Source organism: Saimiri boliviensis, chromosome 4 (assembly GCF_048565385.1).
Source record: "Saimiri boliviensis isolate mSaiBol1 chromosome 4, mSaiBol1.pri, whole genome shotgun sequence".
Classification (NCBI taxonomy): domain Eukaryota; kingdom Metazoa; phylum Chordata; class Mammalia; order Primates; family Cebidae; genus Saimiri; species Saimiri boliviensis.
The window spans coordinates 4,321,861-4,339,081 of record NC_133452.1 but is presented as its reverse complement, the minus strand read 5'-3'; the positions used below and the strand labels follow the sequence as shown (position 1 = coordinate 4,339,081).

The 17,221-nt window shown below is 48.4% G+C and overlaps 2 protein-coding genes across 2 annotated transcripts in view; both read right to left on the bottom strand.

The window, feature by feature from the left end:
* Positions 1–804: 804 nt before the first annotated feature.
* Positions 805–2,834, bottom strand: PRR18 (proline rich 18). The gene is made up of 2 exons (XM_010344329.3): positions 2,754–2,834; positions 805–2,593 (listed from the first exon to the last, which is right to left on the bottom strand). The coding sequence occupies exon 2, from the start codon at positions 2,561–2,563 to the stop codon at positions 1,679–1,681; it is 885 nt and encodes a 294-aa protein (XP_010342631.2). The 5' UTR covers positions 2,564–2,593; positions 2,754–2,834; the 3' UTR covers positions 805–1,678.
* A 573-nt stretch (positions 2,835–3,407) lies between these two features.
* SFT2D1 (SFT2 domain containing 1) overlaps positions 3,408–17,221 on the bottom strand; it is a 34,109-nt gene continuing 20,295 nt past the window's right edge. The window contains exons 7-8 of the mRNA XM_039467596.2: positions 15,868–15,897; positions 3,408–13,275 (exon numbers count right to left, since the gene is read on the bottom strand). Coding sequence (XP_039323530.1) covers positions 13,236–13,275; positions 15,868–15,897 — 70 coding nt within the window. The 3' untranslated portion in view covers positions 3,408–13,235. The remainder of the gene's footprint in view (positions 13,276–15,867; positions 15,898–17,221) is intronic.

The following is a 17,221-nucleotide window of genomic DNA, read 5'->3' as shown; positions in this document are numbered from 1 at the left end:
GAGCCTGGAGAAAGAGGGCCGGGGAAGAAAGGAAATCAAAATAAAGCAGCTGACAGCGACGGCAGGGAGACACGCAGGTGCAGTGACAGCCCCACTGCAGCAGGGGCTCATCTTGGAAGACAGAGAGAGGCTGCAGAAATTCACTACCTCTAGGATGCCCCCAGGGAAAAGTCTTCAAAATATTGTTGTTACCGTGACCAAGCGCAGAAGTCTGAATGATCGGTATTTGCACTAGCTGCAAGATGAGACCAAGCTGAGCCCTCCCTGCCTTTGGCTTGGAGTCAGCGCTCTCTTGACCCAGCCTCTCATCTCCAGACCAAGTACCCTGCCCGGGAGGCAGCAATCAGAGGTCACCTGGGTGGGAGTGGACAAGAGACGCACAGCCGCTTCAGCAAGCATGCTAGTTTTGCCCTTCTAGTATTAATATATTCGTGCTAAGTGAAAGAAAACTTCTCTCCAAATTCAAAGAAGTTATTCAATGGGTGGGTTTGTTGTTGCTGTTGTTGTTTTTGCAACTCATCTGGCAGGTGACCTAGCTCCAAGTGAATTAAATGCTTCGCATCTAACTAAATGTGTGCCTAGAATGAGAGAGAGAGAGAGAGAGAGAGAGAGAGAGAGAGAGAGAGTTATTAAAGATCTCCACAAGAAAAATAGAAAATCTGTTTTTTAAAATGTAAGGCTTCAATTTAAAACACAATTAAGACTTGACACATTTAAAGTCTATCAAGATAAACATTAAACCAGTTATTGGCTTTTACAAAGTCAGTCAAAAATTGAGGTAATACGTTACTCTTCTAAAACCAGCCTCATCTGATCATACCATTTTATTTCTTTCTCATCCTTTGAGTTACATATACTCAGATGTACGGAAGAAATATGTATAAATCAGCCTCCAGTTAGTGGCAAAAGGGTATGGTTACAAAACGGCGGAGGAGTTTTACTCTTTATTCAAATAATACACAGAAAAATATCATCGGTTGAGCGGTTTCCATGGAAGCGCCCCTTGACTAGGGCTCACCAGCTCTGGCGGTGCCTACTCCTCCGCTTTGGAGGCTGGAAATTCGGTTCACTGAGTTTCAGGGATTTCTAATGCCCTCAACACTTTTCTGACTTGGGAGAAAACAAAACCACAAATGTAGCACCGCATCCCAGCTCTGCAGCAGGAGGCCACCGTCGCGGCCACCCACCCTGGGCCATCGCCTGCTGCACTGTCCAGGGTGCAGCCGAGGGTGACACCCACAGGGGGTGCAGATGTAGCCCTGGGGAAGGCCCGCCTCCAGGCAGAGGGTCTCTGGGACTTAGACCAGCCTTAGGGCTGGTGGGGCCGAGAGGCATTTTCATAGTTGCTTAATTCCCCACTAACTGCAAGGACTCGGGGGCGCCAAGGGGAGGCCAGAGTGGGGCAGAGGCGGCTTCTGGGGTAGATGACACCGATGTAGACAAGAAAGTCCTGGGCTGCCGGCTGGCGAGGGCGGGAGGGGGACCGTGGCAGTCTGGCGAGTCTGGTAGCGCCCCACGCGGGCCGGCTTGCTCACGGGTGTCCTGGAGGTGGGCGCTGGCGGCCCGAGGAGCCTGCGGTCTCCTCCGACTGCCCCCAGGCGGAGCGGCAAGGGCAGCGGATGGGTGGGATCAGGCCTGGCGCGTCCCCGGAGGCCCCGTCCCCGCAGGCCCGCCACGCTCACAGCGTGCTCAGGTGCCGCCGCGCGTCCAGGGCCCCGGCCCGGTCCCGGGAGGCGGCCGCCGACTCCACGCCGCGCAGCCACTCAGTGCATTTGCGCACCAGGCCCTCGTCCAGCGCCTCTGCCTCCTCCTCCTCGTACTCCACGTCGTCGTACCTGTGCCGCTCGTTGAGCAGCGACACCTTGAGCATCGGGCGCAGGGACCCCGGCCGTGGGCTCCGCTGGGGAACCTGCAGGCCGCTGGTCAGCAGCCGGGCGCGGCGGCCGAGGCCGGCGGGGGGCGTGTCGGGGTCGCTGGCGGGGCCGCTCCTCCGCGAGCCCGCCGCCCTGGCCCGGGGACAGGGAGCGAGTAGCCGCCTGGGTTCGGTCGAGGGCGAAGGGAAGGGCCGGCTGGGCCGCGCCAGCAGCTGCTTCTCCAGGTGACGCCTCTGGAGGACCAGGACGGCCTCGGGGGGGAGGCTCAGCGAGAAGCGCGCGGCGGCGTCGGGCCCGGCCCCCCGCCCCGAGGAGGTCCCCGCGGCGGTGGTCCCCGTCCCCGCCGAGGTACCCGCGCAGGTGGTCCTGGTCATCGCTGGGCTGTGGCCGGAGCCCGTCGTCCGGGGAGTGGCGCACGTGGCCCGGGCCCGCGAGCGGCCGGGAGAGGTCTGCGGGGAGACGCCCGGAGGGGCCGGCGGCTGCGTCCTGTTCCAGCCCGGGCCCCGCCGAGCCGGCGATCTCTTGAGCGTAGCGGAGGGCCAGGAACTGGAGAGGAGCCCCTGGGGCCGCTCCGGGGACTTCTTCTTCTTGTCCCCGGAGGCGCAGGGCCTCTGGGGTAACTGGAGCGCTGCTTGGGCCCCCGGGGCGGGGGCGGGGACGGGCGGCGGCGGCACGCGCGGGAAGGGCATGGTGCAGCGGAGCCGCAGGATCCTCAGCTTCTAGAAGGAGACGCGGACGCTCAGCCACCGTGCGCGCAGCGGGTCCCCGCAGGCCGGGCGCCCCCTCCACAACCACCTGCGTCCACCTGCGGCCGCTCCGGCTTCTTCATATCCCGGCGACAAAACCCGGTGACTCCAAGCTAGAGGATCCCACACTTACCTCCTCCTGGGGCGGGGGGCTCCCCCCGACTCGGTGCTCCCTGGACCGGACCCTGCGGGAACCACCTCCCACCGTCCAACTGCGGGCAAGTCGCGGCGCCCCCGGGTCCCCACCGCCGAGACGCGGGTCGGGCCGGCGGAGGAGGAGGTGCCCAGCGCGCTTGCTAAAGACGCGGCCCTGCCAGGCCCCGGGCTGTGCCCGGCTGGTGTCACGACCAACTGTTGAATGCTAACAAAGTGCCAGGAAAGCGGAGGGCGGAGCTCGCGCCATGCGTCCCGGGGCTCCCCCTGATGGCGCTCGGTGGCCCGAGGTTAATTTAGTCCATGGGACACCAGGAGCAGCCCCTGGGGAGCCAGCAGCCTCCCGGGGTCCTAGGTGGAGGCCCTGCACGTTTAAGAGAAAGTCCCTTACGGCCTCTCCACGCCTTCGAGAAAGCAGAAAAAGGCACCGCGAATAGATCCCGCTCTGCGGCCCCACACATCCTGCTTCACAGAAAAAAGCGAGCTGGAGCTGAGACGGGAGAAAAGACCTTCAGTGAATCCTACATGTGTTCATGCCACCCCTCGAAGACTCACTTTCAAATTCAAAACCTAATTATTTATGAACAGGCAAAATAGTTCAGTTTCCGCTATATAATAATGATTCCATAGCAAATATTAGACATTAAATCCCTTTAATGGGTAATTCCTGTGAGCAAAGCAATATATTTATCACCGTAGCAGAGATTCAGGATTAATGAGACAAATCTTCACTGTCAATTTACATTCTAGTTGTACACACATGAAGACATCCTACAACATTCAAAGGTTTAATAAGCGAATAATTGAGCAGTTGCAAAGCAATGGATCAAAAAGTCAACGTTTTGTGTGTGCAGTCCCTGCATGCCTTAAGGATAATCATCAACTGCTTAGATTTCCACAAAGTACTTTCCATCAGATCCGCTTTTCTGATGGAAACAAGGTGAGTGATGGTTATGGCCCAAGGTTAGCTCCAAAGCACATTCGAATGTGGGTAAACACGAATGTGCCCTGTGCCAACAGTCACAGCAGGACAGCATCGCCCTCCCGCAGGCAGCCGCCGCGGTCTCCACGGCAGCAGCAGCACCCCCACCCCGGACCCCCGTTGACTGTTGGAAGCCCCAGAGAACTGCGCTGTGGATACAGGGAGTGTGAAGAAAACCTGGTAGGTGGTGAGAAACACTTCTCACCAGCGCTTGGGTTGGATGACAGGTTTGGGCCCTGTCATTTCTACCAGCACCTCCCAAACCACCCCAGTACAGCTTTGAAACAAGTCTCCCAGCTCCCAGGCACCTTCCCTCCATCTCTGCCAGTCTATCTCTGCCTGTGGGCTCAGGCTGTTAATCGGCTTGACAGGTGAGGTTCTAAGATACTGAACCCCCCGCCCCGCCCCGTGTGTTTTATTCCAGATTTTGGAATCTCTGGGTGGGAGTGGGAAGAGGTACTTCAGTGGCAGCAGGAGGTCCATAGTTCTGTCCCATGGAAACTGGAGAACTGAAAGAGAGGGTGAGGCAGGAGAGGACTGCGGGGGGCGGGGGGAGTATAAAATCTCATTTCGGAGGGGCACAGCTAGAGAGGCAGGCTATGGAGAAAAATCAGGAAACACTTGGACACCGAGACATCTGAGTTTGGACCCCCGCAGTTCAAAAGCTGTGATGGTGCTGGTGGCATGTGCAAAATTGTTGGGCTGGTGGGGTCCTCTCCTTCCTATCTCCTCTTAGGATGCTTCAGAAGAACAGTTTGGGGATGAGAGTGGTTGGTGGCCTTGTAATAATGCTCCCAACTTCCACTGCTGTCTCTATTCTGCTGGGACACCGGCATACAGAGGCGAGGTAGCTATGCACCTGCCATCACATGCTCTAATGGGCGGAGGAGATAAGACTCCAACCCCGGAGTGCGATCCAAGGCCAGATTGCAACTTTTACACTGAAGCTGAGAGGGAAAGTTTTGGTAGATCAGGGTGATTGGATTAAGTGACCTCTCACCCACATACTAGTAGCAATTTGGGCCTTTTTAAGCCAAGAAAAGTGAGAGTTTATCAGATTGATGTGCATGTCTGACCAGACGAGGAACTTGGGATTGTCCAATCCTCCCAGCCCAGAAGCTTGGAGATGTGGAAAGCTGCAAGTCTGTGTGACCCTTGAGAGGCAGAGAAGTACACTGAGTATCTGCTACCTTGTCACCAGGCCAGGAGGGAGGAGCAGGGCCTCTTCCCTCCCTCCCCACAAGCCCCAGAGCAAAGCATCCTCCTGTGAGGGGTTCTGAGCTCCAGGGTCTCGTGGCAGGCTGCTGCCCCAGGAGTTACCATGGCCGACTGACTCCCCCTCTCCAGACTCTGATAAAAGCACCCAAATGACAGCATCGCTTGTCCCCTGCCCAGCTACTTCTGCTACTTGAAACCTTCAGCTCCATGTAAATTAGAAGTTAGAAAGATTGGCTGGGCCCTGGGACAGAACGTGTGAAAGCAGCCTCTGTCGCTGGCCCTCACTGGTGCTGAGGCTGTTGAAGAATCTGTTACCAGTATCCTACAGTTGACCCAAGCAGCCAGCAGTAGTTCCCAGAAAGGAAAGCCACACCAGAGACGGCCACGTTTAACTTCAGAGCAGCAGGTGTCACTGAAAAGTGATTAAAGAATATAGTAGTCAAGAGTGGTGGCTCATGTCTGTAAATCCCAACCTTTGGGAGGCTGAGGTGGGTGGATCACCTGAGGTCAGAGAGCAGCCTGAGCAACATAGTGAAACCTCATCTCTTCTAAAGATACAAACATCAGCTGGGCGTAGTGGTGTGCACCTGTAATATCAGCTACTTGGGAGGCTGAGGCAGGAGAATCAATAGAACCCGGGAGGTGGAGGTTGCAGTGAGCCGAGATTGTGCCAATGCACTCCAGCCTGGGCGACGGAGCAAGACTCTGTCTCTAAATAAATAAAAAAAAAATAATACAATTTAACTTATAATTTACAAGGGATTTCTCATAGCTTGCCCAGAACACAATAATTATAACTATTTATAATATTAAATAGTAAAGCTTGGGTACTAGAATACTGAGGTCAGCTTATCTGTCTCAGAACTGTATTTTGGGGTTCACCTGAACAAAAGTTGATCTCTAAATGCATGATTATATCTTATCTAAATTTACTGTCTCAAATAAGTTGCTTGATTTAAAAGGTCAATTAAGCAAAACCTAATACAGCTGACCCTTGAACACCATGGGTCTGAACTGTGAGGTCCACTTATACGAGGACTTTCCTCTTCGTCTGCCACTCCTGAGACAGCAAGAGCAACCCCGCTTCCTCCTCCTCAGCCTGCTCAAGGAAATGGTGATGATGATGAGGACCTTCGTGACGATCCACTTGTATACTTAAGAATCGTAAGCATATTTTCTCTTCTTACACTTGTCTGAATAACATTTTCTTCTTCATCTTACTTTACTGTTAGAATATTGTATAATATATATAATACATATAATATACAAAATACGTTAATCAACTATGTTATTGACAAGACTCTGGTCAACAGTAATTAAGTTTTGCAGAGTCAAAAGTTATACAAGGAGTTCTGACCCTGTGGGAGGCTGGCACCCCCAACCCCCACATTGCTCAAGGGTCATATATATTTAGAACTGTCCTTATTTTTGACTTACCACGTCATGTGTCATTTGTTTTAAATTAAATTTGATTTTCAGATTTCAAATATAACAATAACACAATATTGTCTACATTTGGGAATGGTGATTAACTGCCCACCCCACTATTCTGTCTCAGTAGTGTGTATATCAGAGTAAAGAATTTCCATTACAACAATTCTTTAAGACATTTAGAGTGAGTAATATGTCCACAGGGAATATTTCAATCACTAAAATAAAAGACCAAGAAGATTACATTCAGGCCCAGCTAAAATGATGGAGGGCAACTGTCCCACAGATTTGAACTGTGTGAACTGAAGAATGATCAGGGCTGCAGCTTGGTGACCCTGTTGTGTAAGGGCCTCACATCTGATCATCAAACTGCCTGGACCCTACAGAAATGACCGCAAGGATTCCATGCTCCCACACAATGCACACTAGCTGCTCAACTTGTCATTCCTACATTTTTTTACATGAATAAAATTAGAGTCAGTGATCACACCACGAGGTTAGCCATTATTCTAAAAAAAGTTTCACTTTCTCATTAACTTAATTTCTATTTTACTAAGGCATATAATACTTAAATGTACATTCAGAAAAACTTCAAAATGGAAAATATTTCAATACATTGTTTTTCTCGTTATCCCCTTATGGTCTACTTCTTTCAATATTTTCACTCAAATAATTTTACATGCTATAACAGTAAGCAATCAAACATCTGGAACTAAAACTAAATCTGAATTTTAAAACAGGAAAAGCTTATTTCAGTTTAAAATCAATTTTTCTACTTGGAAAACTTGCCAATAACTTAACATGTCTAAATGTCTTCTAACACTGGTCTGTCACTGTGAAAGGATTCGGGAATTAGAAAAACAGGAAATGTGTTGGATGCTGATTATTTTAAAGTCTTCCTTTTTCCCCATTATTAAGATGATAATAGGCAGTCTATTCCGCAATAAATAATTCACTTTGTCCAGATTAGTTATATCACTTTAAGCTCATGAAAGCCTTATGAGAGCAGTACTAGCAATACCTGCATTTTGCAGATGACAAACCAAGGCTTACCCAAGTAGTCAAAGAACTAGCACATGGCCAAGGGGCAGGCTGGCCAGGCAGTGGGGTCCGGAGCACACTCTCTTCCCTCAATGCCAGGGGGTCCCAATTTCTTTGGTCTCAAGACCAGATTACCGAGAACCCCAAAGAGCTTCTGTTTTGTGAATTTTACCTGTTAGGTTAACCTTATTCGAAATTTAAATAGCTTTAAATACATTACATGTTAGCAATAAATTCATTATGTAACATATTTTTAATATATTTAAAAAAAAAAAAAACTATTTTCTGAAACAAACAAATGAGAGACAAGTGGTGGGCTCATGAGAAGCCTGGGATCTCACATCCGCTGTGTTCCGTCCTGTGCCATCATGCGCCACGGGGCCACAGCAATGCCACAGGGCCACAGTAATGCTGCTATGAGCTGGGTATGGCAGGAGAGGGGAAAAGAGTGACCATGGCTCAGTATCGATATGCAGACAGACCCTAACAGGCCTCCGGGCCCCCAGGCATCCCAGGAACATGCTGTGAGAAGTGCTGCATTGTCTGATGTGTTTCAGAGGACTCCTAAGCTCCCACATGGTGACCATCATCTTGGCTAGCAAAGCATGTTCTTCACTTTGAAAGCAAAACTTAACATCTGGTTCCTTCTTACAAACATCTGGAACAGAATAAAGCAAGTAAGAACATGAGATGACAGAAAAGTCAAATTCTGCTATTAGAAATCATAGGCCTTAAGTTTATTTATACCTTTTTCTTGGCAAAGCTTAGTGTTTAGATATATTTTATGTACTCACAATATACTCATATGGTAGGAAGCAGTAATTTCCAAATTTTACATAAAAAATGGATGGAATCTGTGTGCTACTAAATGTTTACTAAGGGTGGACTAGCAGATACTTACAGGACAGTAACCTGGAGAAATTTAATTAGGCAGCGAAAGTTGTAATATATACCAAACTGTCCCAGAATGAAAGCTGATGATGCTAACCATAGAAACCTATGTGGATCCAGTGACACCTCCTGGTAGCACTGATGTTAAACCAGGGGGGCGCTTCCCTGGGCCTAGTCACCAGGGCTTGACTTCATAGAGCAAAACAGTTGTTTGTCAATTGCATCTTTCCCTGGCAATTTCAATGCATTCCATTTTCCATTACATACAAATACTAAACACTTCCTGCGCGAGGCTGGTAGTTTCATCTGCTCCCTTACACCCCAGACAAAGGCATCTCATTTTAGGTTGTTCCTTAAATAATTCACTTGTAAGCAAAAGAAAGTACCTACCGTAAACCAGCACTGGGTCTGGGTGTACTTGGACAACTGAGACGTGACTGGGGGATTCACTGACTCACCAGCCCATCGCAGTAACTACTGTGTATATTCAATATGTTCAATCCAGCCCCCAAAATTCAACGACAGCTTTAAAGGGGCTGTGTACAAGTATGGTAAAACTTAAATAACCTTGCAAACATTTTCACAGCTAGTTCTAGACTTCAAGAGACAGTTTAATCAATGCTTCAAGGGAAGAGCAGAGAGAAGTCTGTTTTCTTACACCATACCAATCTGGGAATAAAAAAGATGAAGAAGTTTGCAAACGTGGACTGTAATATTAGTTGGTTCTTGACCCTTACTCCCCATCACCCCCCAATCCTGTGCTTATCTGAGATCCCTCCCCATGCCCACCTTCCCTCTAGCTACTTGGAAACCCAAGTCCACACAGGTGATCTGTGGTCACTGTCATGTACAGGGTTCAGTCCCCAAGACCCCCAGGATGAGAGGCAGCTGCAGAGCCTTGTCCCATGTCACCCATGATCTCACCTGTCACCAGCACACCAGGGTTCTCAGCTCCATTTCCTGATGCCCGCCGAGCCAGGCCAGACCAGAGCTGCCTGCTCTGCTCACCTCACGCTCAGGACCCTGTGGCTGCACCTGCTTTTTTTTGGGGGTGGGGGGAGGTGGAGAGTGGAAATCTCCTTCCCTTGTTCATGTGGCTCACTCAGCCACAAGAGCTGAGCACCCAGGCATGAGTTCATTTGCTTGCAAAGTCTCACAAAGATGCGTGTCAAGGCAGCTTTTTCTCCATTTTCCCGCAGCTCCCTCCAATAGATACCATGGCTTTTTGGCTTAGGAGCGCTCACACACTGACTTTTCTGTCACTGTTCATTCATGTATTCTTCCCAGCAGTCCTGTCAATTTAATGCCATCTAACCTCATCTAAATGCTGCTTGAGATGAGGAAACTGAGGCCAGCAGAGGGGACGTGCTTGCCAGGCTCACTTAGGGATGGCGCTGCCCCATGCCCTGAAGGCACTCGGACCTCCATACAGAAGTCGAGCTGAAGGCAAGCTCAGTGAGGGCCACCTGCCCAACTTCCAGTTAACTTCCTCTGACAGCCACTGCTGGCCTCCAACCAGAGCTGCCCCCACCCCCGTGTTTGTGCTAGATTTTGACATTCGTGGGGGGCCCCTTGAGGATCTGGAAAAAGCAATGGAAAACAAAGAAACACTGAATTTTGAATACAACATGTATGTATATGGGCGCAGGGGCTGATGAAACCCCCGGAGCCTATCTGTGCACCACAGCTGTAAACCTTTGGCATGGATTCTGCTTGAGGAGGCCACCAGCTCTCTCATGCAAACTGATCTAAATGTAGCTGGCCAGATAATCCCAGAACATGCCAACACATGAGTCGCACTCCTTGGGTCAGTCATGGCGTGATTCCTGTGTGTGCTGCTGGCCAGCTGCAGAACCAGCTAGAAGGGAAGGGTGTTGTGAGACACAGAAGAGGAAATGTGATGATCATGCTAAGGACTTGACTGATGCACGGAAGGGTTTTGGCAGCTGGGAGACCTCTCTCAGTGGCCCTCCGACCTGAAAACCTGTGCAGGAAGCAAGTCTCAGAGGGAGTTCCCCCACTGGGCTAACCAGTGACTAAATTGAAATTTCCACACTTAAATAGGCTGCACTCAAAGGAAGTGCTAGCACCGCCTTCTGCAGACCTCACACTCATCCATTCCCACCGAGGATGCAACACGGCCCGTCTGTCCTCCTACCCATAGGAGCCTGCCCTTCATTCTCCTCCTCTCCGGGCAGGAGATCCACTGGATCTGCAGTCAAACCCCGACTTTCCCAGGTGCTCACCTGACACTGCAGGTCCTCTCTGTACACAAGCATAGCAGTTCCAGTGAGCATCAGACGGCACAGCCCTGGTGCAGAGTCTGTACTCATCAATTTTAGTCCTTTCCAGCTCCGACCCAGGCCTCTGGAACCCAAGGCATGCCTGCTCTGCTGCTGACATCTGTGCAGGGACCTAGGGCATCCATCCTATCCATCCAGGAAGCCTGAGAGCTCTGAGCAAGCCAACGCCCTTGTCTAAACTCAGGTGTCTCTCTCCACCACCTCGGTAGGCTGAATGACATCCTTATCCATCCTGAGGTCACGCCTTCCACCCCATGGTAAACCCAAAGCTACTCCATATCCTGTCCTGGGATCTCCCCACTTCCAATACAGCAACAGGCTTCAGAGGTAGTTTCTGAACCCACATTGCTCCAAACTATTACTCTAAGTGTGGCCTCCAGTTTATCCGTGAGTTCCGGAAGACCGGGATCCCTTTGGAGATAGGTGGAGCTCACCCCGTGTGCCCCCAGTCCCTGCTCTGGCTCTCAGGCTGCCTAGATGTGAGGCTTTTCAAGCTCACCCCCACTTCTTTCACATGGACTCCTAGAGGGCCCCTTACTTTGATCAGGCCAAACCCTGCCATCAACACACGGCAAATGGGAAGCAAACAGCCGTTCCCATTTTTAGGTCTACCTGGGCAGAAACAAAGCTGAACAGACAATTTTCAGGGAGATTCCCAACGCCGGGAATGTTTCCTAGAGGAAGGTTTCTGTGGCCAACAAACATGGATACAGAACAAATGACTGTGGGAAGGCAACAGCACAACCCAGGACGCAGCGTCCACAGCCCCGTGCTGGCCACACCTGCCCCTGCCACACAGGCTGAGTCAACACAGCAGCTGCCTCTGTAAGGCATGGAGACTCGGCCACGCCACAGAGCTGTGGGCAGTCCCACAGATGAGCCAGGCCCCAGACAGAGCTCAGCACATGACTTTGTCTTTTCTGCAAACTTCTCTCTTACTTTCCTCACTCCCACTGTCACCTATTGTCTAAAATAAGATTCTTCTTCAGGCTGCCGCTACTCAGACTAAAACTCCAGCTCCGTGATGTTTTCCGCAGCCCCACTCCCTCTGTGTCCCTCCACACATGCCACACTCTACCCCTCCGCGTCACCCTCCTCTTCCTCTGCCCCTCTGCTCCGTGTTACCCTCCCTGCAGCCGGGTGAGCTGTCCTCCACGCGCCCCCTGCGGCCGGGTGAGCTGTGTCCAGTGGATGTCTCTGAGGCCGCAGTCCTCACACCTCATTATAATAACTGGGAACATGTATGTCTCCCCCATAATCGTAAAGCCTTTGAGGGCAAGGACGTCCGTTGCATCTTCCTTGAGCACCAGCAGCAAGCACCGAGCACAGTGCCCGCCCACTCACCAGAGCTCACTCTTCCTGCACTTTCTTTTCCCAGGACGTGCCTGACTTCCAGGGTCCTCAGGCCTGACCTTGACTCCCCGCCAGCTTCGTCTCCCACCACTCTGCCCGACACGTGGGCTTCAGTCACACCTAACGACCTGAACAACTACAAGGCCCGGCCACCATGGCCCTGTGCTGCACAGGCTCTCCTCTGCCCATCTGCCTGCTGCCCCTCGAGAGCACCCCTCCTCAACTCTCCTCTAAGCGGACTGTGCACAAAGTGCTGCTTGCTCCCATTACCCTGCTGAAGGCTCTTTATTAACTCTCCCTACCCTGGACAGACAACCACATCATGCTGGCATCTGCCTATCTGCCTCTCCCTGCCAGCCACATTCTAAAGCTCCCTGGCAACTGAGACCAGGGCAGCCAGTGGGAGACATGCAGGAGGAGGAGGGTGCTGGCTAGATCCCCTCCCTCTCTGCTTCTCCTCCAAGGCTCCAGCGCCCTGACCCTCCAGCTGGGGTGAAGGTAGCTTCCTGCTGCCGCTACTGTCTGCTGGCCTCTCTCCTGACACCTTCATAGCCAACGCGCCTCACCTCCTTCCCCCGCGCTTCCTGGAACGGGCTCTGCTTCCAGTCTCATTGTCTCTTCCAATTTGTACTTAGCAGTATTATTTAGAAGAGAGACTGTATCTTACTCATTTTTCTATAAAGACTGTATAGTGACTAGACTAAATGTTACTGAATCACTTAAAATACTATAAATTTGATTCAGAAAATGTTGTTTTTCCAAGGAGGGTTTATTTCAAAATTGCAATGACTTATATATTATTTTTATTACATAATAAGCAATTTTTAGCTTAAAATAAGGAGTTTCACATTTAAAGTTAAAAAAAAAAAAGTATTAAAAATGTAGACATTTTTTAAAAGCCAAAAAAGCTGAATGTATCTTGTAGCACAGGTCTACCCTGAAACAGTCACATTTCAAAGCTGCTTTAAAAACTGATTTAAAAACTGGCTAAAAATAATTTACAATTGGCAATGATAATCTCCTTATCTTTGGAAAAGCATATTAATGACACATAATGAATTTCAAGTCATGAGCATTTAACGGTTTAATCAAGCATGTAGTTTTTACCAGTATACAAAATGAGACTTAGTACAAAACTGTCTTAAACGGTCACTTCAGTTGTTTCTGGGTGAGTACTTCCTGGGGAAAAGCATACTTCACCAAACACAGAGTATCAACATCCAAGTGTCCTTTTCCACGAGTTTCAACTTAGGACAGAAGAACAGCATTTAATAACTGCATCCCTGGTGGAAAAAAGAGGGAAAAAAACAATTTAATATTCCTCAAGAGCAAAGTTGCAGAAAACGTTCCTACTGAATCACCTTTTTTAACAGTAGAACTCAATGGACTCTCCAATACATTTTTTGATTAACAAAAACTTTGTTCAGTATCATTTAAAATTAAGAACAGAGACCTGAAAACATTTTGCGAATTTCTGACATGGTATTTATCTTAAGAAATTTTTACTGGCACATACACTGATCTTGATACAAAGAAATAAGTTTAAATACCAAAACTAACCTAACAAAATATCTTTTTTCTTTTTCTGAGACAGGTTCTCGCTCTATCTTCCAGGCTAAGTGCAGTGGCGTGAACGTGTGAACAGAGCCTCCCACCTCAGCCTCCCAAGGAGCTGAGACTATAGGGCATGCCACCATGCCAAGCGAATTTTTTTTTTTTTTTTTTTTTTTTGGTAGAGACAGGGTCTTGTTATGATGCCTAGGCTGGTCTCGAACTCCTGGGCTCAAGCCAGCCACCTGCCCCAGCCTCCCGAGTAGCTGGGATTACAGGCATGAGCCACCACACCTGGCCTGACAATTTAATTTTTTTTAAAAAAACTAGGACAGGTGAGGTGGTTCATGCCTGTAAGGCAGGTGGATCACTTGAAGTCAGGAGTTCAAGACCAGCCTGGTCAACATGGTAAACCTCTGTCTCTACTAAAAAACAGAAAAATAGCTAAGTGTGGAGGCACATGCTACTAGGGAGGCTGAGGCAGGAGAATCCCTTGAACCTGGGGGGAGGAGATTACAGTGAGCCAAGATCACACCATTGCACTCCAGCCTGAGTGACATGGGTGACAAAATGAGACTCTGCCTCAAAAAAAAAAAAAAAAAAAAAAAGAACTAATGAACTGAGTTTTAAAAGTGTAATGTTCACTTTGGGAGGTCAAGGCGATGGATCATGAAGTCAGGAGTTCAAGACCAGCCTGGCCAACATGGTGAAACCCCATCTCTACTAAACATACAAAAAATTAGCTGGGTGTGGTGGCGGGCGCCTGTAATCCCACCCAACTACTTGGGAGGTTGAGGCAGGAGAATCACTTGAATCTGGGAGGTGGAGGTTGCGGTGAGCCAAGATTTGCACCATTGCACTCCAGCCTGGGCAACAGGGCAAGACTCCGTCCCAAAAACAAAACAAAACAAAGTGTAATGTTTACAACTGAACCCTCAGAATTTTAAAAAAATTAAATTGTGACCTTTCACATTTTCTTCCAAAACTGTTATTTCTTGATACTTTGATTCATTAAAAAACTTTTATGTAGGCCATTAAAAATATCCACTAATAACATTTGAGATTTATAGGCAAATTCTGTACACTGTTTATTGCTCTCGAGTGCAGGGTCCTCAGTGTATGGAAAGGCTGGTCATTTTCTCCAAGTCCTGCCGTCTCGCAGAACCTCCGGTACAGGACATCATGTCCAGAGCATCTTTCCTTGGCACTGGGAAGTACTGGAGGTCTCCTTGCTAAAGCTCCGGTGCATGGTCAATTACCCTTGCACACCCTTGTTAATTAAGCAGCTTTGTCACCTGTAGCTGACTTTGTTTTGCTTTTTCTAAGTATCTAGCAGAAAGAATCATACATTCAAAATGGAATAAAAGTAAAATTTCTACCAATTTCCTTCATCATTCGCATTAAACAGAAAATTTTGCTGTTTTTAAATATAGAACATACCTCTGAATTTCACAAAGAGGCAAAGCTGTGCCTCACCAGAATCTTTTTCTAAATCTATCAGATTTAAGATTGGAACTAGTTTTGTTTTCCCCTCCATGATTAAATAAATACATTTCTCTGGGAAAATATTTTAAAATGCCAGTTACCTCTTGACGTACAACTAGAATGTTTCTGCTGGCTAAAAATAAGCATTATGTGTAAACCTCATTTTCCCAGTAACTTCCCTTTTTTTAAAATCTTTCCTGAGACAGAGTCTTGCTCTGTCACCCAGGCTGGAGTGCAGTGGCATGATCTTGGCTCACTGCAACCTCTGCCTCCCCAGTTCAAGTGATTCTCCCACCTCAGCCTCCCAAACAGCTGGGATTCCAGATGCCTGCCACCACACTCAGCTAATTTTGTATTTTCAGTAGAGACAGGGTTTTTGCCATGTGGTCAGGCTGGTCTCGAACTCCTGACCTCAAATGATCTGCTCGCCTCGGCCTCCCAAAGTGCTGAAAGTACAGGTGTGAGCCATTGCACCCAGCCATAACTTCATTTTTTTAAGTAGAATTTGTTTTCCTGGAGTCTCTGCATCCTATTTTCTGAACTCCTAAAGCCATGGAAGACTCCAGAATCTCATCCACATTCCCTACTGCATGCCAGGCAGCAGGGTGGTAGGATACTCCCAACAGAGCTGCTTCATGTCGCCAAAATATTTCCACACAGACACTATCATGGCAAGCTTCTCTTCATCTCATTGAAAACATGTTTATTTCCTTTTAGGAAGTTAACATCGGCCCCCCAAAAAAGCTGTTTAAATAACATTTTTATGTAAAAATTACTTAAATCATTTATTTGTGTGAAGATAAAGGGCCAGAAACAAGACAGAATTCAAATGAGCTCACCTTGCGTATGGGATGTACGACAGGCTATACCTGCAAGAAATATTCAAGCATGTTGAATCTTCATCTGAGAATGACAGTTTTTCTTTATGCCATATGGCCATGTCTAACCTTATAATAAATACAGCAGCAAGAGACTGACTGTACAGTGGTTCTCAAAGTGTGACCCCGACCAGCAGCCAGAGCATCACCTGGGAACTTGTTAAAAATGCAAATTATTAGGCCCTACCCTAGACCTCCTAAATCACAAGCTTGCTTTAGCAAGCAACCTGCACTTCAACAAACTCTCTAGGTGATTCTGGTGTATGCCAAGTTTGGGCTTCTTGTAAGAAAAGAGAAACTGTACAACACTGATAATTATAGTCTCCTTTAGGAATAAATCAATTATTAGGTACAGATTAGGCAATAAACGGCAAAATACTAGAGAAAATAACCAAGAGATTAAGTTTATTTACGTAACAATGAAAACCCATAAAGATTATCATATGGTTACTTTGAGATATGCAGAGAACTACATTTAACATTCATTGATGCTTCATCCGTCAGTGGAAAGAGGGCCAAACAAAAGGTGATCCCAAACTGGGCAACATCCAGTAGGAGGAATGTAAAATGGCAAAACCAGGAAGCAAAAGAGAGCAAGCAAGCATGAGCTGCTCTAAAGGAAAAGGAAAAGCACCTTCACTCTCTAACACGAGAGAGCCTGGGAGCCAAAGAGCACACTGAATCGGTCGCTCAGATGTTTATGGCCTTTATGCAGATGAACTCTTGCAGTGCAAGACACAAAAAGGCTGCAAGGAGGAGAGTCTGAGCAGGAACCAGACTTTCCCTGAATATGCAGGGAAAGCAGAAAGGCAGTGCAGGTAGAGCATCTCTGATCTAAAATGCTTGGGACTGGAAATATGTTGGATACTGGACTTTTCTGTATTTTTGGACTATCTGCATTATGTTTACTGGTTGAGCATCAACCACATCTGAGCATCACGTCAGTGTTCAAGAAGTTTTGGATTTTGGGCTGGGCATGGTGCCTCACACTTGTAATCCCAGCTACCTGGAAGGCTGAGGCACCGGAATCACTTGAACCCAGGAGGCAGAGGTTGCAGTGAGCCAATGTCGTGCAGAGTGAGACTGTCTCAAAAAAAAAAAAAAAAAAAAGAGTTTTAGATCTTGAAGCATTTTGGATTTGGGATGCTCAACCAGTAACTTAACAAGTATTTAATCCCTGCCAATTCAGAAGACATCTCCAGATATCACATGGCCACAGAGTCAACATTAGGATAAATTCTACCTTGCAATTATCCAGCAATGGAGTGGAGAATGCAGGTAAACTCATCTTCCCTCGGTCTCACCCTGTGATTTG

What these genes read in the sequence shown, in the direction of transcription:
- PRR18 (XM_010344329.3), bottom strand. Translation starts at nt 2,563, where the DNA reads ATGCCCTTCCCGCGCGTGCCGCCGCCGCCCGTCCCCGCCCCCGCCCCG.